Below are 20738 nucleotides of genomic sequence, written 5' to 3'. Positions count from 1 at the left end.
TAGATTATTTTTAGTAAGAGTTCACGTGTTTTAGAGCCTTTAGGCTGAAGGGTGTATATACACTTTCATACGACCAATATGTACATCATCGAAATAATGATTGTAGATCCCAAATATGTTGGGACGAAATCCGTTTCCGACAATTTGGAATCGATTTAGCAATGTCCGTCCATCTGTCTGGCTGGAGTGTACGATAACTCTCTAACGCGTCAACCGATTCGACCCTCGTAATATTTTGTCCAAATTTAGATCAAGTTCAAAGATGGGTCATATCGGTTCACTCCATCTGTTACCTCCCTCTCAAAAGTACAAATTTGTTTGTTAAAATAAAGCGCACATAAACTCTGGAAGGCAGTGATCGATTTGGTCCATACTTTGCACATCGTAATATTTCCACCAGACATAGATCACGTTCGAATATGGCCTACAATTTGGGAAAAGTGAATTTTAAGACCTTCTCTCGAATAGTTTTGATTGTTTTTTTTACCAAAGTTTGCTCTCTGGCCCCTATTACGACGGTACAAGATTTTTCAGGAATATTTCCTGAGAAAATGGCCCGAAAGCTGTAAAAACCAAACTTTGCCTATGTTTCCTAAATTTCCCCTAGAATCGATATCTCTTGAATAGAGCAATCAATTTGGTTCAAACTTTGTATCTCATATTATTTTGTCCAAACGTAGTTAAAGTTTCAAAATGGACCAAATCGGTCCACTCCTTGTTCTGGTGAAGTTTAAGGTCTGTTCGAGGTTTCTTGGAAAATTTTCCCGAAGCTACTATTTGTGATAGTGTTTACAGTGATATTATGTTTTTTCGTGGGCAAGTCCATGCTTCGAGACATAATTGTCCAAATTTTCTAAATTATACTTTGATTGGGTGCCACCGTGGTGCAATGGTATGCACATCCGCCTTGCACAATTCCCCGGCCAGACAACATCAAAATTTTCAACGGTGGCAAAATAACCCTCAATAATGTTGGCGACATTTCCTGAGTATTTCAGCCATGTAAAACTTTTCTATAAAGTGGTGTCGTAAGACACGCCGTTCGGACTCGGCGATAAACAGTAGATCCCATATCATTGAGCTAATATGAATCAGGGTGCACTCATTGATATGAGAGAAGTCTCCCCTGTCCCGTCTGGGATGTTTGTGGAACAATTATTATACTGCGATCAACTGAAATGACTAGTGGACGCAAAGGGCCTATCGAAAAGAAAGACTCTCAAAATGGACTATGTCAGTCCATTCCTTCGAGTATATCTTCCGCAACACTTTTGAGCTTTATTCCGGATACATAATTTCATACGTCCAAAAAGAGCCATACAATTCTGAAAACACCCGAAATACATAATTTTGTCCATAGATGAAAGCTTTAATTCACATAAGCTGAGGGTATGGGTATATCTCTGGAGGCAAAGCAGACTGATACTTTTAAATTTGTTCTATAGGACCTTCCTCTAAAAAGAGTCCATCTTAAAAAACTCTATTAGGCCTTCTTTAAAAAAGGTTTCTTCTAAAAGAAGTGATCTATTGGACCTTATTCTGAAAGAAGTCGCCTATTAGGTATATTTAAAAAAAGTTCTCTATAATGCATTTTTATATAATGCTTTCTTCTAAGGATGATTATATTAGGACTTCTTCATAAAAAAAAAACTCTGTAGTAGTTCCTCTAGACGGCCTTCTTCCAAAAGTCCTCTATTATACCTTCTTTTTAAAGAAGTATTCTATAAGACCCTCGTTTAAAATGGTTCTCTATAGAGTCTTCTTGAGTCCCTTTTGTGGTACCTTTCTAATAGAGGTCCCTTGTTAGACCTTTTTCTTAAAGGAGTCTCCTGTTAGCCCTATTTTAGGAAATGCTTGAACAGACCCTTTGTGAAAGTATTGGTGCTTCTATAGACCCTTTGTGAAAGAAAGTGTGGCTTCTATAGACCCTTTCTGAAAGAAAGGATGCTTCTATAGACCCTTTCTGAAAGGAAGGGTGCTTCCATAGATCCTTTCTGAAAGAAAGTGTGGCTTCTATAGACCCTTTCTGAAAGAAAGGATTCTTCTATAGACCCTTTCGGAAAGAAAGGGTGCTTCTATTGACCCTTTCCGAAAGAAAGAGTCCTTCTACTGACCCTTTCTGAAAGAAAGAGTGGTTCTATTGACCCTATTTGAAAAAAGAGTCCTTCTATGGACCCTTTCAGATAAAAGCACCCTTTTAGACCCTTTCTGAAAGAATGTGTGGCTTCTATTGACCCTTTCGAAAAGAAAGGGTGCTTCTATTGACCCTTTCTGAAAGAAAGAGTCCTTCTATTGACCCTTTCTGAAAGAAAGAGTGGTTCTATTGACCCTATTTGAAAAAAGAGTCCTTCTATGGACCCTTTCTGATAAAAGCATCCTTTTAGACCCTTTCTGAAAGAATGTGTGGCTTCTATATACCCTTTCTGAAAGAAAGGATCCTTCTATAGACCCTTTCGTAAAGAAAGGGTGCTTCTATTTACCCTTTCGTAAAGAAAGGGTGCTTCTATTTACCCTTTCGTAAAGAAAGGGTGCTTCTATTTACCCTTTCGTAAAGAAAGGGTGCTTCTATTTACCCTTTCGTAAAGAAAGGGTGCTTCTATTTACCCTTTCTGAAAGAAAGAGTCTTTCTATTGACCCTTTCTGAAAGAAAGAGTCTTTCTATTGACCCTTTCTGAAAATAAAATTGGTCTATTGACCCCTTCTGAAAAAAGTCGTTCTATTGACTTTTTCTGAAAGAAAGGGTCGTCTATAGAAACTTTCAGAAAGAAAAGGTCCTTCTATAGACCCATTCTGAAATAAAAGGTCCGTCTATAGAACCTTTCAGAAAGAAAGAGTCGTTTTATAGACCCCTTCAGAAAGAAAGAGTCCTTTTATTTATAGACCCTTTCTAAAAGAAAGGGTCCTTCTATATACCCTTTTTGATAGAAAGGGTCTATAGAGGGAAAGGGTCCTTCTCTAGTCCCTTTCTGAAAGAAGTTATCCTCCTATAGACGCTTTCAAAAAGAAGGGGTCCTTCCATAGGGAACTTCTATTGACCATTTCTAAAAGAGTCATTCTATGGACCCTTTCTGATAAAAAGGACCCTTTCTGATAAAAAGGACCCTTTCTGATAAAAAGGACCCTTTCTGATAAAAAGGACCCTTTCTGATAAAAAGGACCCTTTCTGATAAAAAGGACCCTTTCTGATAAAAAGTACCCTTTCTGATAAAAAGCGCCCTTTCTGAAAAAAGCACCCTTTATAGACACTTTCTGAAAGAAAGTGTGGCTTCTATAGACCCTTTCTGAAGGAAAGACTCTTTCTATAGACTCTTTCTAAAGGAAAGGGCCCTTCTATTAACCCTTTCTGCAAGGATCCTTCTATAAACCCTTTCTGAAAGAAAGGGTCCTTCTATAGACCCATTCTGAAATAAAGCGTCTGTCTATAGAACCTTTCAGAAAGAAAGGGTCCTTCTTTAGAACCATTCTGAAATAAAGGGTCCCTCTATAGAACCTTTCAGAAAGAAAGAGTCCTTTTATAGACCCTTTCAGAAAGAAAGAGTCCTTTTATAGACCCTTTCTAAAAGAAAGGATCCTTCAATAGACCCTTTGTGATAGAAAGGGTTCTTCTTCTTTCTGATAGAAAGGATCTATAGAGGGAAAGGGTCCTTATCTAGTCCTTTTCTGAAAGGAGTTGTCCACCTATAGACGCTTTCAAAAAGAAGGGGTCCTCCTATAGGGAACTTCCATTTCTTTCTGAGAGAAGAGGTCCTTCTGTAGAACCTATCTGGAGGGAAGGGTCCTTCTATAGACCCTTACTGAGAGAAAATGTCCTTCTGTAGACCCTTTTTGAATGAAAGGGTCTTTTATAGATCCTTTCTGAAAAATGGGTCCTTTTATAGATCCATTCTGAAATACCCATTCTGAAAATAACTCCTTTAATAACGTATTTTTCTAAAAGACGTGCACTAATAGAAATGTCTTTCTAAAAAATGCTCTATTATGCCCTCTTCTTAAAGAAGCCCTTCTATAGAAACAAAGAGAGCTTCTACTGAACCTTTCTGAAAGGTTCTGAAAGAGAGTGTGCTTTTATAGAACCTTCCTGAAGGAAAGAGTGGCTTCTATAGACCCTTTCTGAATAAAAATGAGGCTTCTATAAACCCTTTCTCAAAGAAAGGCAACTTCCAAGGCCTACAGAAGGTCGGCCATTCAGACAAAGACATAAATACAACAAGATAAGACATTTCTTTTGCTATCATTCTTCAGTGAATGGCTTTTGAATTTAACATAATGTTATGTTACGATATGGTGATATAACATTTTTTTCTTTTATAAATTTTTACGTATTTAACCGAATTTACCGATCCAATTGACATGGAATTATTCTTGAATAGATCCTTGAATATATAAATTTCGTTTCTGATACCATTACATGAAATGTTCCTCCTTGGTTGCGATTTTGAATTAACTGCAACCTGTTAAGGGTAATGTTTCTATACATAGTTTCGTAAACATTTTTTTGTTGCATGCATTTTGTCAGGTCTTTATTACTTTATGTCTTTGATTCAGAGTTCTGTTAACAACTTTTGACAACAAACATAATAGATTTTTCGTTATCGTGATTTAAGTTTCTTTGTATTTTAAATCACAATAAAGTTTTTGACAACAAACAACAATCAGCTGGGTTTATTATCCGACTGTATAGACTGTGGGCACTTCTATAGGTTTTCTACTTAAGGAACTTCTCTCTATGTATGATTTTTATGGTTTTTAATATGGTAGAACAATAAATATATAAAATGTCGGACGGAATTTGACACTAACATTACAGTAACATGAGTATTTCTGTTACCTTATATTGTTCTACCATGGGTTTTTATAGTACGTTTATATATAACCGGATTTAACAAACCCACTGGGTTTCAAATGTCAATTCCTTTGCGTATACGTCAAATAACCCTGCAAAAGGCTATAATATAAACATGGTCTGAATTTGAATACCACAAACACTCGTATGCATTTAGATGTAATTTTGTAAACAACTACTTGTACCCCAATTCCCCAATAACCCCCCCTCTAGGCTAGTTTTGTGTACCCTATCTGTAAATAGTTTGTTTGTGCATTCCCTTTGCAATAAGTATACGAAACGCATATCTGTATGCTCTAAGATGGTATTTGAAAAAGCGTTTTGTTAGTAAGCCGGAAATTTTTCTCGTTTTGTTTTTAATACTAACTCTGGTTTTCAATTATTTGTAGTTTTGGAATTCAAAATGTTGTAAATTTTTTTTATAATTCAAAATTTGCATGTATCAATTTGCCATGAAAATGTTTTTTTTTCGTTGTTTTCTTTGCTAATTTAATTTGTTTGGCTGATTAACTGTGTTTTTTGGCAATTCGTTTCACTGCGTCGAATAGAAAATTTCGCTAAAAGAGAAAGATATCTTAAAAATCTGTAATATCTATCTCAAAACAAAGTATTTTTGTTCGTATAGTGAAACATTTTTTTAAGAAAAATTATAAAAATAAGGTATACTTCCCCCCTCTCGTAAGACTATATAAAGAAACTATTTCCCCCTTTTTTCTAAAAGTACTTTTTTGTTTATCTTAATTACCCAAATCTCTCTCTATTTTCTTCCTAAACTCTCTCCAGTTGTAGCACGTTATTTATCTGGCCTGGCATTGGCAATCGGCTGTTTGCATAGTTCAATGAGTGTCTTTCATGTTTTATTGTTAAGAGTTTTCAAATGGCCAATGGAGCTGTTCGATACAACGCCGGTGGGCCGTATTATAAGTCGCTTTGCCAAAGACATTGATACATGCGATACAGTATTGCCATTGAGTTTTCAATCGTTTTTAAATACGTTTTTTTCGGTAATTTAAAAACAAAAAAAAAAAATATGTTGTTTAGTTTTAAAAAGAAACAGATCCCCGTTTCTCAATGTCGAAGGAACAAACCATAGTCAAATTTTTAAACTCGAGAGTGCGATCGAACCCGGTAATGCAATTTCGGTCTCTCTAACTAAAAAGTAGCGATTTTCTTCGACATTGAGAAACCGTCTCCTTGTATTATTTTCCTTGAAGTTTGACCTTATCTTTGTAGGTAAATAATTCAACTTCAATAAATCTATGCAACAAATTTTGTTCAAAAAAGATAATTGAACTTTGCAATGAATTATACCATCCAGCAAAAAAACTCATTACAAATCTCCTTACTAACTCATTATTTGAACAAGGTCATGTTAGCAGAAATAAGTTGACAAAATAATCGTTGGCTACTAAAGATCGTAACTACATACCTAAGTACTTTTTCGTTGACTTTTAATGGCCAACAAATAACAACTTATTTCTGATGGCATGTCATTGTTAAAATAATGGGTTAGTAAGGAGATTTGTAATGATTTTTTTTTCGCTGGACAATAACTCTTAAATAAGGTCTTTTTCGTATTTTTGTCTCTATATTCAAACTTTGTTGCATAGATTAATTATATAATAAATCGTTGTACTCTTTTTCTTTTGGAAAATATTAGTTTTTAAAATTTGTTGCAAATTAAAAGTTCTTCTTCTTCTTCTTGCATTCATATTTTCGAACGCTATCATTATCATTATTTATTATATACATATTTATTATACAACATTTATTTAGTATTAATATTTTCTTATATTTATCATCACTTGATTTTTCTTAAAACTATTTGACTTTCTTTACTTCTTTTGGCAATTTGGCATACTTTCTTAAAATTGGGGGGTCATTACTACTTCTTTCCACCTTAATTTAGTAGATTTTTTTCCAGTAACTGCTTCACATCAATACTACTACTACCACTACATATAGCAACAGCAGCGTCCAATACTTCAAATCATCGACGGCTGAAATTAATCCACCCATGCGAGCCGATATGCCCATAATATAATATTTCGATAAATATTGCAGCATACATACATGGATAAGGAAACCATCCTATAACCAAATCAAACCACATCCTACACATATAATATCCCAACCTAATACTCCTATCCCATTTTATCCATAGTTCCCTTCTAATAATTATATTTAGATAAAAAACTGTTTAACTTTTTTAATATTACCTACCAGTCTACCAGTGTTCATAAAATTTTACTTCATTTTAAAACCACCTCGTCCATAAGGCATTTATTTTGAAAAAAAATCCTCACATCATCCTCTTGCTAAAATAAGTCCTTCCTTAAGGTATTCGACGAAAAGAAGTCCTCTGTTATGCGTTCTGCTACAAGCCTTCTTCTTTCGGAAGTATTCTATTTGACTTTCTTCTTCCTTCTTGTACCTCTAATAGGACTTTCTTTTCAAGGAAGTCCTCCCTTCTTGTAAAATAAGTCCTGTATAAGATCTTCTTCTATACGGAACCATGTATAAGTTATTTAATTAGAAGTCCTCTTAGGGACCTTCTTCTAAAATAAATGCTATTTAGGACACTCCTTTAAAATAATTACCTTATATGACCGTCTTCATAACTAATTGCTTTATAAGGCCTTCTTCTGATAGAAGTACTCTAAAAGCCCTCCTTCTAGATGAAATCCTCTATTACGCCTTCCTAAATCGTCTTCTTCTGAAAGAAGTGTCTTGTCAAAAAATTACTTTATAAAGTCATCTTGAAAATAATAATAATTTTTTTTGCGGGTCGAGATGGGAAAATGCTTTACGCATCTGGCGATGTCGTCACAATCGTCGTATGCCGGACTTGAGTCTTATACCGGCTAAAAACCCACCTCCTTTCACCCCGGGGATTACCACCATTTTGGAACCGGTGCACCATTTCATCTTGTTTTTACCTGAGTCCAGGCCCCGCGCTTCCTCATTGAGTACGTCCATCAAGATCTTTCTTCTTTTCTCACAGAACATTTTCTGCAAAGACCTTTATAGTTTCCCAGCTTCTTTCATCTTGCAGCATTTTGATAACAATATTGCCACAACTCAGTTCTCCAACCTCTACTTCCAGTAGTGCTCGTCTGGAGGCCCACCTTTCACACTTCAGAAAAGTGTGTTCAGCGTCGTCAAACACTTCTTCCTCTTCGTAGATGCAGTACGGTTTACTGCTTTTCCCCATGCGGTACAGGTACTTTCGGAAGTAACCGTGTCCCGAAAGCATCTGCGTTATGTAGTAATTTACCTCGCCGTGTTTTCTGTTAGACCATATTTGGAGATCAGGGCTCACCTTGTGTGTCCATCTTCCTTTCGTTCCGTTCGTCCACCGGAGTTGCTATATATCCATTGGGCTACATTTTCTAATTTTGGGATATAAGCCTTTCGTCGCTTCATTGCCTGCAAATCGATGGGAATCATGCCAGCTATTACCAGGATGGCTTCTGCTGATACGGTGCGGTATGCTAATGTCACGCGACTGCTTTTCCAGCGTCGGTGCCCAGATTTCACATCCATAAAGGAGTCTGCTGTTTATCACCTCCATGAGCAGTTTCCTTTTGCTCGGTAGGGGACCACCAGTGTTTGCCATCAACCTACTCATTTGAGCTGTTATCTTTGCCGCCTTTGTTGTTGAATGCTCAATCCGTTTGGCGTAAGTAAGCTTTGTGTCTAACCTCATTCCTAAGTATTTGAGGAAGGGCTTGGTGGGAATTATTAAGTCACCAATACGCATATCGACTTCTGTATGCATATGTATCCTGTAGAGCAATATGATTTCGGTTTTTTGCATCGCCAGTTGTAGACCATGATTGTCCAGCCAACTCATTGCACGGATCATAGTTTGTCGAAGTTTCCGTTTTGCTTCGTCGGTGCTTCTTGCTTTGATAACTGCTGCAATATCATCGGCATAACCCACCAAGATGGTGTTTTGTGGCATCTCTATTTTTAGGATTTCGTCGTACGTGGCGTTCCGCACATATGGTCCCAGTATTAATCCTTGTGCCGCTCCTGAGGTGATTTTCATCTTTTTGCCTTGGTTTGTGTCGTATATCAATATACAATTTTTGAGGTAGTCGCCTATTACTCTTCATAAGTACTTTGACATGTTGAAGATTTTGTCCAAAGCATCGAGAACATCGGCCCATCTTAAGCTATTCAAAGCAATCTTGATGTCCAGCGTTGCCAGCAAGATAATTGGTCTGGAGTAGTGATTAACTTGGTGTGTTGATTCAACAGTACTTACAACTTCACTTAGTGCTCCAATTGTTGATTTTTCTGGTCTGAAACCATATTGTCTTTCGGAGAGTCCTCTTGCGGCGCTAATTGCTTCGTGTAGTCTAGGTTTCAGTAGCCTCTCGAACATTTTTCCGGCGGTGTTCAGCATGCAAAGTGGCCTGTATGATGACGGCGATGTTTGGTCATCCTTACCCTTGTTAATCAAGACCAGCTTCTGCGTTTTCCATATATGTGGAAAGATACCCTCGCTTATGCACTTATTGTACTTCCTTAAGAGTACGTTTGGTCGGTGAAGCGCTGCTGGTATTCCATCTGGACCAGGAGCCTTTTTGTTTTTAAGTGTACGGGCGGCAGATTTTAATTCTTCAGCGGTGAAAAATGGTATATTTATCGGAGGCTCTGTATCCGTTTCCTCACATCGGTCATCATGTGTTGGGAATAATGCTGTTACGATGTTTTGCATTATTTCATCGTCCATCGTGTCAACCGAGCTTCTCCCCCGAAGCTTTTGCATGACGATCTTGTATCCGAGAACCCATGGGTTATTATTGATGTCCCTTCGCAGTTCTTCCCACTTATTTCTTTTGCTTTTATCAATGCACTTCTCTAAATTCTTTTTTGCATCTTTGTATTCTCTGTGTTCGGCTTCGGCTTCACCTCTTCTTTTTGCATATTTTCGGCGAGTTTTGATGCAATTTCTTCCAGACTCATCTATGGACGTATTCCACCAATATACTTCTTTGTGCTTTGCGCCGACCTTTGACTTTGGCATCGCTTTATGGCAGCAGGTTGTGATCATCGACATCACCTGGTTTTCTGTTTGCGTAACATCATCTGTGGATAAGCATTCTCCCGCTAATCTGTATAATTGCGTAAGTAGGGATACGTAAAAGCGATTTCGGTTAATCGATTAATCGGTTATTAGCCTTAAAATTTCTAAAAGTCGTAGTCGACTATTGAATCTGCGAAAACCGGATAATCGATTATTCTTAATCGACTTTCGGAAGACGGAGTCAACTATTATTCGTAGTCAACCATTAGTCGTAGTTTATTATTATTCGTAGTCGACTATTAATCGTCGACTATTACTCGTAGTTGACTATTGGGTGTGCTAAAACCGCGTAGTCGGCGGTACTTTTTTAAACATATAACCATCACGGATCGCATCAACGAAAATGGTCGATTATATTCGATTATAATCGGTTTTCGGCGGTTAACGATTAATCGAAAGTCGACTTTTTGAACACTCTCAAATAATCGACTAACCGAAAATCGAGTCTTAAGTTTTTCGCAAAAATCGAATGATCGAAAAACCGATTATAGCATTTCACTGCGTATCCCTATGCGTAAGCAGTTGATTTTATTAACATTCCATCTCCGAGTAGTTGTAGTTGTAGGGGTGCGTCTCTCATGTGAGATTATGTCTGTTTCAAAGCAGAATGCTATGTATTGGTGGTCTCTAGCTGTGTAAGTTGCAAGGACTCTCCAATCGTCGACTTTGTTAAGCAGTGTCTCTGAAGCGAACGTGACGTCTGGTATAGTTCCCTCACATCCTGGGCCTCTAAAAGTTGGTGTGTTCCCCGAGTTTATGGTTATCATACCGAGACGTGCGATCATTTCTACTATGCGCTGTCCCCTTGAGTCGGTTGTTGGCATTCCCCAATCAATTGCTCGAGAGTTGAAATCACCAGCAATTATCAAAGCTCGGCACTGTGATCTTGCGATGTCTTCATGGAGTTTAGTTTCTCTTGGAACTCATCAATATTTTCGCTTGGGGTGAGGTAGCAATATATAATAATAATGATAATATAATAATAATAGTAATAATAACAATTTTTTGCGGTTAGGGATGGGAAAATGCTTTACGCATCTGGCAACGTAGTCACGGTAGTCGTATGCCGGACTCAAAAGTATACCGGCTAAAAACCCACCTCCTTCCTCCCCGGGGGTTCGCTCCACCTCGGAACCGCTTGCGCATTACTTCGAGGTGGACCCCTATGTGGTGTTTCTCACCAACATCATTGTTTTCAGGGGTTCATATCCAAGTCTAGTTTCTTGGTGCGGAGAACATATTCCACATATTTTGTTACTGCTTTCCAGTTTTTTTCTGTTTCCATCATTTTTATTGTAATGTTTCCATTTGCAACGTTACCAATCTCCCTATCTAATAGTTGACGTTGTTCTCTCCAGCGATTACACTTAAAGAAAGTGTGTTCCGCATCATCCATACGATGTAGGTACTTCCGGAAATATCCGTAGTTGACTTCACCGTGTTTTCTGTTATACCAGCTTCGTACGTTTGCGATTAGCTTGTGTGTCAATTTACCACTCCTTTCGTTTTGCCATCGTAGTTGCCACATTTCTAACGTTTCTTCTCGAGCAGCTCTCGCGTATTCAGTTTGTGGTCCGCTTTGCTGTTTGACAATAAAAATCTTATGGCGTTCCATTGCCTGCAGATCGAGGGGGATCATTCCAGCAACAGCAAGTATAGCTCCTGCAGATACTGTGCGGTAGGCGGATGTAACCCTTAGCGCAGCTGTTCTTTGTACCGACAGCAATTTACTCGACCTGACTTGAGTTGTTAGAGCCGGATCACAAATTTTCCTCCTGCTGGGTAGGAGACCACCAATATTAGCCATCAGTCTACTCAACTGTGAGGTTATTTTCGCAGCTTTTGTGGTTGCAAAATCAATCTGTTTTGAATTTGTTAACTTCGAGTCTAATCGCATGCCCAAATATTTTACGGTTTGCTTTGTGGGGATGACTATGTCGCCTATATTCATCACTATTTCGGTTGGGATATGTCGCCTGGTAAGAAGTAGCAGTTCCGTTTTTTGAATAGCTAGTTGAAGACCATGCTCATCCAACCATCTTTTCGTGCGTATCATGGTTTGACGCAGTTTACTTTCAGCCTCGTTTATACTCCTGGCTTTGATTACTGCAGCGATGTCATCTGCGTATCCCACAAGGTAGGTATCGTGTGGCATTTCAATCTTTAGTATTTCATCGTAGGTTGCGTTCCACAAGTCAGGTCCCAGTATAGACCCTTGGGCTGCTCCCGACGTGACTTCCATGCGTTTGGTATCGTACAATAGAGTTCTATTTCTCAGGTAATCTCTGATGATATTGAGTAAATACTTCGGAAAATTAAATATTTTATCCAGCGTTTCCATTACGTCATCCCATCGGAGGCTGTTAAACGCGTTTTTCACATCCAGCGTTGCTAACAGTATAATGGGCCGGGAGTAGTGATTTCCGCACTGAGCACCTTCTGCCGGATCTATCACGTCTTTGAGAGCTCCTATCGTGGACTTGCCGGGACGAAAGCCGTACTGTCTTCTCGAGAGACCGCCTGCAGCTTGAATGGCTTCATTTAGTCTGGGTTTGATTAACCTCTCAAGTAGCTTTCCAGCTGTGTCGCCTTTTCCTTTACTCAATAGAACTAGTTTTTGCGTTTTCCATGGCTCTGGGAAGATACCTTCCATTAAACATCTGTTGTACATTTTGAGTAGCACATTCGGTGGGTTTTTTGCTATAGCTTTGATAGCTTCAAATGGAATGCCGTCTGGGCCGGGCGCTTTCTTTGGTTTGAGACTCTGCGCAGCTGCTTGTAGTTCATTTAATGTGAAAAACGGAATGTTTGTTTGATTCTGGTTCAGTCGGAACATCTGTGTATACGATGTTATCCATTACCTCCTCGTCCATTTGATCAACCTTGTTTTTCGACCCGAGCTTTTGCATGCCGATTTTGTAGCCGAGTCCCCATGGATCTCTGTTGATACCCACTCTTAGTTCTTCCCATTTATTCTTCTTGCTTCTCTCGATGGAGTTCTGCAGCTGTTTTTGGCATCTTTGTATGCGTCGTGTTCAGTATGTGCCTCGCCTCTTCGTCTAGCTCTTGTATATTTCCTTTTCATCTTGAGACAATTTTGCCTTGACTCATCGATCGTGGCGTTCCACCAGTAAACTTGTTTTCGGTTTGTACGAGTACTTCCTTTCGGCATAGCCTTATTGCAGCTTCTGGTGATCATACCCATTACGTTATTCACGGTACGTTTCGCATCTACATCATCTAGTTCTTGTTCCGCTAGTCTATCTATCTCTGAGATTAGTACAGCTGTGTTGAGTTTCTTTACGTTCCATTTTCGGTTTGCTACGTTGGAACACCTGGTCTGCTGGTTTGTTTTCATACAGAATGATATATATTGATGGTCGCTTCCTGTGAAAGTTTCCAAGACTCTCCATTCATTAATTTTTCCAAGTAATCCGTCTGAGGCAAAGGTTACATCTGGGATTGTGCCTTCGCACCCAGGTCGCCTGAAAGTGGCGGTGCTTCCGATGTTTAGGGTAGTTGTGCCCAGTCGAGCTATCATGTTCACAACCCGTTTACCTCTAGCGTCTGTTGTCGGCATCCCCCATTCGATGGCACGATAATTGAAATCTCCGGCGATTATAAGGTCTCCATGTTGGGACATTGCAAAATCTTCTATCCGCTCTAGTTTTTCTTGGAATGTGTCAATGTTGTCGCTTGGAGTGAGGTAGCAGCTAATAATTATAAGCTTGTCAATTTGAATCCAGGAGAACCCGTTTCCATGGCCGCTCTTTCTTACGTTGTGTCTACCGCATGGGACCCAAATTGCGGCAGTTTTTGATTCATCTTCGATCCATGTCCCGCTTGCGATACCTGCGTACTGTTCGCTGATTATAACAATGTCAACGTTCTCTTCGCGTACAATTTGAGACAGAAGCGCATGCGCAACTTTTCGCCGATGCATATTAGCCTGGAGGAACCTCATTGTTCATTTTGTTGGTTTGGTTTACACCTAGAACTGCCGGGCATGTGGTTTGTTCGGCTATTTTTGTACTGCGAGCAGATGCAGCAATTCACTGCGATTGTACATTCCTTTAATATGTGCCCCTTCTGGTCACACCTTAAGCATATTCCCATGCCTTTTCGGTCGGGTCCTTTGCAGTCCAATTGCATATGACCCGATTCGAAACATCTATAGCATCGCTTCACTTCTTGTTTGTATTTTATTTGGGCGTAATCCAACCCAATAAATATACTGCGTTTATCGATGAGTCTGTTTGCATCTGTTGCAGATAAAGATACGAAGGCTCTCTTTTGTTCTCGCGCGTTGGTAGCCGTTAGTCGCACGTTCATGTCTTCTAGTGGGATACTCGTCGCTCTATTTATAGCATCCATCACCTCCTTTTCTGTCGTGAGCGCGTCGAAGTTTTGAATTTCGATAGTGGCCATCGTCTTCATGTTTTTCACTACGGTTTCTTCCTTTAGTGACCCTACAATTGTCTTGCGAAACTGCTCTTTGTTTCCTCCTTTCCCCATTACAAGGAGTACCTTTTCCCTAAGAGTTCTTAATACATCATCCTGTTTCAGACCTTCTTTTGAGAAAAGTGCTCAATGAGGATTCTAAAAGACGAGCATGGTTTTCTTCTATAAAAAGTCTTTCTTCTAAAAAAGGAGGTCCCCTATAAATCCTTTTTCTAAAAGTAGTTCATAAAGTATTTTCTATTAGAAGTCATCTATACAAATCTTGTTCTAAAAGAATTCTATAAGGTCTCTTTCTAAAGGAAGTCCTCTATTAGGATTTATTTTTGAAGAAGTCCTCCATATTGCCGTCTATCGAAATAAGTGCTCTATTTGGCTTTCTTCTTAAAATAAATTCCCTTTGGACCTCCTCTTCAAAGAAGTCCTACATAAATAATCTGTCCAAGGCCTTTAAAAAATTTTTCCTGTAAAATGGTGTGAACGATAACTCTCGAAGGGAGCAATTGATTTGGTCCAAACTTCGCACATGGTATTATTACTTCCAGATATATATCGGGTTCGAATACGGACTATATGGGTCTACTCTTTCAGGTACCTCCTACACAAAATTCGGCTCCCTTTCCGGTGGTACACTTTTTTTCTTGCGCAAGTCCATACTTCCGGAGATATTGACCTAAAACCTCCAAGAAACCCTTTGAAACCCTCCTCATAGACTTGACCTCGGATTTTGCCTGTTAGTTAACCACTAGTATTTATTCTTGGAATGACTGTCCAGCTTCTTCAACTTCACCCAGAGCTTTATTGAGCTGTTCGTTTAGCTTCGTGGCAAGTTGGGAGGTATCTCCTTTCCCTATTTTGTACGATATTATGGTGTCTTCCACTGCCATGATCTCTCCTTTCATTTTCTTCATAGCCGCTACCAAGGATTTCCACTCTATACTCCAAATCAGACGTTTCGTTTCAGCTAAACAACGCTCTCTCTCCCTCTCTCTCTCTGTGGAGCTAAATCTGTATTTAATTTCACTATTTTTGCCTTCATAGACTTGACTAGAATTTCTTCCTGGACTGACTATCCTACAAATTTTCAAATTCACGCAGAGCATCGAGCTGTGTTTTTAGTTCCATGGCAAGTTGGAAGGCAATCTCTTTCTCTCTTTTGTACGATATCATGGGGTCTTCCATTGCCACGATCTCACATTCCAAATTCTTCATCCGGCAGTCTAATTTACATTCCGTAATCTAACTCAGACATACCATTTGTGACAATGGAAATTCTTATTTCACTTTATTCCATTATTGCCACATGTTTATATCTTTTTAGTAGATTTTATATTAAAAATAGGTCCATGTCTAACAAAAATTCTCTACTTACCAAGACATTCGGAATATTTATTACAACAGAACCATGTTCGCTACGTGAACATCTTTCTAAACGATCATTTTAGACATTTTTCATACTTCCTAATTTGCTCATGCTCTATATCTCCTCAAGACTGAAACATGATCAAGGACATCATTTGCTGCCAAATTATTTCAATTTGCTCTAATATTTTCTACGAAATTCCAGCATACATACATATTTTTTGCCTAAAAATATTTACATACATACATAGTTTAAAATAAAATTGCCTACCTAATTTTCGGCTCTATACTGGTTTGGTAATAACAAAACACAATAATCCTCATTCCTCTTCCCATATCCCCATATCCCATAAAATATATATAAATACATATTTTATCCCAACCTTTAATAATCCTTCATTTTTTTGTTTATTTTTATTTTCCCCCTTTTTTATCCCTTTTTTGTGTTATTTTTTATGTTTTATTATAACTGTGTGTGGATCCCACTATCCAGGTATATGCTCTTATTTTGCCGTAGTAGCTGTCTATTATGGCACCTTTGAGGCTGCCAAGGCCATGCATAACGATTTCTTGCGCATAATAATTCGCAATTCTGTGAGTAAATTTTTTGATGTGACACCAGTTGGACGTTTGCTGAATCACTTTAGTGGTGATATGGAAGTAATTGATGGAGAGTTACCAGCCACCGTGGATAATATCTTAACATTTTTATTTTCGGTATTTTAAAACGATTTTTTCTTCTGAATTCACAAATTTTTTAGTTTAAACCCAACATGGTTTGTATGAATGAATTTTCGCCATAAAACTTCATAACTCAAACGCGCAGCAAAAAAAAGAAATTTCATATAATATGCAGCAAGCTAATTTTTTCCAACTTATCTTCTTTCTTTCTACTATTTCTCTTCTCTCTATATATTTATATTTGTTTCCAAATTCTCTTTGGTCTATTTCTTTCGAACTCTTTGCTTCTCACATCTTAACGCTCACACTGAAACTCATTCAACCAAAGGATTTTGTAATTTTTTCGCCTCCTTAACCCTGTGGATAGCCACCCTACAAGCTTCGTATAGAATTTTCCATAATTTATATTCACATTTAATGCATTGCTCATCGGAATTTTATGATATTACACCGAAAGGTCGCATCCTAGATAGATGTTCGAATGACATAAATACACTTGATTTGGTCATACCAATGAACATTCGTATGTTTATATCAACAGCATCACAGGTAATCCATAATTTTAAGTTATAAACAAAAAACTAAAGACATTGTACATATTTATGATTAAAATAAGTGGAATTCAATTACCGATCCTTATTTTGTACGTCCAGGAACACATTGGGTAATTTTTCTTGTGGCAATTATCAGTTTATTGAAGAGATGAGGCATATTGGAATCCTTGACCTTACATCACCCTCTCTCACCGACAAATTGACAATTGCCGAAAGGAAAATTGCCAATCTCATTTTTTGAGTCACCGACAATTGCCGGCAAAATTAAAATGCTTATAATTTCGGTAATTACCGATGTTTTTCGGTAAGTTAGCGAAGAAAAAAAAACAGTCGTAAAGTTCTACCCATAGCAAGAGTGTTATCAACTTTTATTTGAACTTTTCATTGATAATTTTCCGTTTAAATTTTATCGATTTTTGTCGGTAACTCAAAAAATAAGTAATGCGATTCTGTAGCATTACTGGACAAAATCGGTAGTAAAAATGTATAAAGTGAGAATTTATGGGGCAGGGAAGGAGAGGAAAGTAAACCTTTTTATTCATTCCTCAACTCTACTCTGCAATAAATAATAATTTTGATAAAACTTGAAATGCGTGACAGTAAATCTACATATCGTTAACGTGTATCCATTCATTTTTATGAGAATGTTCCTTATTTTGACTGTGGTCTTCTCCGGGAGGATACAAGTTTCATAAATTGTCACCATGTAGATCGATTTCCAGCCACGTTTCGTTTTAGCTGAACGAAGCGCTCTCTCTCTCTCTCTCTGGTGACACAAATCTGTATTGCCTTTATAGACTTGACTTCGCGATCTGTCTGTTGGTTTTCCGCTAGTATTTCTTCCTGGACTGACTGCCCTAGCTTCTTCAATTTAATGCCGAGCATTTTCCAGCTGTTCGTTTAGTTTCATGACAAGTTGGGAGTCATATTCTTTCTCTTTTACGATATCATGGAGTCTTCCATTGTCATAACCTCACCTTCCATTTCCTTCAAAGCCGTTAACATGGTTTCGCGCTTCATTCTCCAATTCATCACGTCTCTGTGGTAGACAAATCTGTATTTAATTCCATTATTTTTGGGTTTATGGGCTGCCGTCTGCCTTTTGGCTGGCCTCTAGTATTTCTTCCTGGTCATTATTAAACTGTGTTTTTAGGTTCGTGGCATGTTGGAAGGCATCTCCCTTCGCCTTTTTGTACGATGTCATGGGTCTTCAATTGTCATGATCTTTTCGTTTCAGCTGAACGACTTACTCTTTCTCTCTCTCTGTCGTAGCCAAATCTTTATTTAATTTTATTATTTTGTGGGAGCCAAATCTGTAATTCTATTATTTTTGCCTTCATAGGCTTGACTTCGCGTTCTGCTTTTTAGTCAGCCGCTAGTATTTCTTCCTGGGCATTATTGAGCTGTTCGTTTAGTTTCAAGACAAGTTGGGAGACATTTTCTTTCTCTTTTTTACGATATCATGGGGCCATGATCTCAACTTCATCACGTTTCGTTTCAGCTGAACGATGCACTCTCTCTGAGCAAGACAAATCTTATGTCTGTTTTTTAGCCGCTAATATTTCTTCATGGGCGGACCGTTCTAGCTTCTTCGAATTCATGCAAAACATAATTAAGCAGTTCGTTTAGTTTCATGGCAAGTTGGAAGGGATTTTATCTTTCTCTTTCTTTAATACATATGATGGGATATTCCATTGCCATGATCCAACCTTTGATTTTCTTCATAACCGCTACCGCGGCTTTGCCCTCCTTCCTCCAATTTATCACGTTCCGTCTCAGCACTCGCTCTCTCTCTGTGTGTGGAAGCCAAATCTTTACTTAATTTCATTATTTTCCCTCCATAGGCACCTAGTATTTCTTCTTGGGCCAGTTTCTTCAACACCAGGCAGAGTATTCTTCAGCTGTTCTTTCAGTTTTATGGCAGGTTGGGAGATGTCTTCTTTCTATTTTTTTGTTAGATATCATGGGGTCTTCCATTGTCATGATCTCACCTTCCATTTTATTCATATCCGCTACCGCTTCTTTGCGTTTCATTCTCCACTAGGAGGGTTGGCGTTTTTTTGTTTGTGATGACGACTTTTTTTTCAAAATAGTCAGGCTTAATCCCATAGTCGTTGTTTTAATATTTTATTAAAACAACTTTAATTTATTAGTGGGAAAAAATTGGCGATGTTTACAAAGGGGCAAGGCAGGGAATACTATAGTTTCAGATCTCGCCACAGATCTTCATCAGTTCCCTTATTTCTTGTTTTTCAACAAGAAACTTTTTATACCCAAGTGTCAATTGCTAGCTCAAATAGATACGTGCGCAAAGATCGAGAATTTCTTTGGCACTACCTAAATTCTAGCAACTTCACTTGCAAACAAAACCAAATCTTTCCCACTGCTATGCGTTCGTCGATTCTCGACGAAAAAAACACATAACTAATTTGTTGGTATTGCATACTACAGCAATAAACAACATTTTGACGGTGCCCGTTCTCACAATTAGGAGGGTTGACGTTTTTTTGTTTCGTTTTTATTATGTTTCGTTTCAGCTGAATGACACGCTCTCTCTCTCTCTCTCTTGTGGTACCCAAATCTGTATTAAATTCCATAATTTTTACCTTCATAGGCCTGACTTCGCGTTCTTGCTGTTGGTTTGCCGTTAGTATTTCTTTCTGGGCATTACTGAATTTTCCTTTCCCTTTTTATATGATATGCCTGTCTGCGTACTCGATAATTTGTAATAATTACTAATGTTTCTAAAATTGACAGTTGTCCAATGGAAAAGTTGCTGAAAAAAGTGTTTCAGCAACATTTAGTAAGTACGAAGACAAACCTATTATCAAGGGGTATCTCATTGTCATGATCTCACCTTACAAATTCTTCATAGCCGCTGTTGCGTCTATGCGCTCCATTGTACATTTCATCACGTTTCTTCTCAGCTGTACGATCCGCTCTATCTCTCTCTGTAGAAATCAAAACTGTATTTAATTCCATAGCCTTTATAGACTTGAGTCCTGACTGTTGGTTAAACGTTAGTATTTGTTCCTGGGCTGACCTAGCTTCTTAAGCGTCATGCAAAGCATTATTGAGATGTTCGTTTAGTTTCATGGCAAGCTTGGAGGCATCTTCTTTCTCTTTTTTATACGATATCATGGGGTTTTCCATTCCATTTGGTTGGGATCGATTACCAACAAACAGTGAGAAATGTTTAAGCAACATTGTTGAATTTTGCGTCAAAATGTTTCCAAACAAATATTGAATAATATTGACGAAACATTCGACAATGCTGCGCTGCGTCAACGTTGTTTAATGTTGCCGATGAGAACAATCATGTTTTGTATTGGTTTTCTCTTTTTGAAGGCGGCCCGAAGGACCAAATGTTGAGAATAAAATAAACAACCTGATAGGTTGATTGTCGATTCAATTCTGATTTTATTTTAAAAATATTTTCCTTAAGAACTACTTAAACTAGTCTAACTTAGCCTAGTCTCAGACATTCTAGCAAGTTGAGGGGGGTTTTCCATTCCATTTGGTTGGGATCGATTACCAACAAACAGTGAGAAATGTTTAGCAACATTGTTGAATTTTGCGTCAACATATTTCCGAACAAATATTGAATAATATTGACGCAACATTCGACAATGCTGCGCCGCGTCAACGTTGTTTAATGTTGCCGATGAGAACAATAATGTTCTGTATTGGTTTTTTTCTTCTTGAAGGCGGCTCGAAGGACCAAATGTTGAGAATAAAATAA

General features: G+C 38.1%; 1 protein-coding gene across 17 annotated transcripts in view; it reads left to right on the top strand.

Moving 5' to 3' along the window:
• MRP (Multidrug-Resistance like Protein 1) overlaps positions 1–20738 on the top strand; it is a 117926-nt gene that overhangs the window by 59339 nt on the left and 37849 nt on the right. For 4 of the 17 annotated variants that reach the window (XM_073969950.1, XM_073969951.1, XM_073969960.1 and 1 more), the window contains exon 11: positions 16255–16478. The exons of 10 other annotated variants lie outside the window; for them this stretch is intronic. In XM_073969950.1, coding sequence (XP_073826051.1) covers positions 16255–16478 — 224 coding nt within the window. Of the gene's footprint in view, positions 1–5626; positions 5848–16254; positions 16479–20738 lie in introns of all 17 variants that reach the window. 3 more of the 17 variants (XM_073969952.1, XM_073969962.1, XM_073969966.1) reach the window with 1 other exon arrangement.

This window comes from Musca autumnalis, unplaced genomic scaffold (genome assembly GCF_047663935.1).
Source record: "Musca autumnalis isolate F117 unplaced genomic scaffold, ASM4766393v1 scaffold_2, whole genome shotgun sequence".
NCBI lineage: Eukaryota > Metazoa > Arthropoda > Insecta > Diptera > Muscidae > Musca > Musca autumnalis.
The sequence above is the reverse complement of the archived record's forward strand: the minus strand, read 5'-3'. Positions and strand labels throughout refer to the sequence as shown.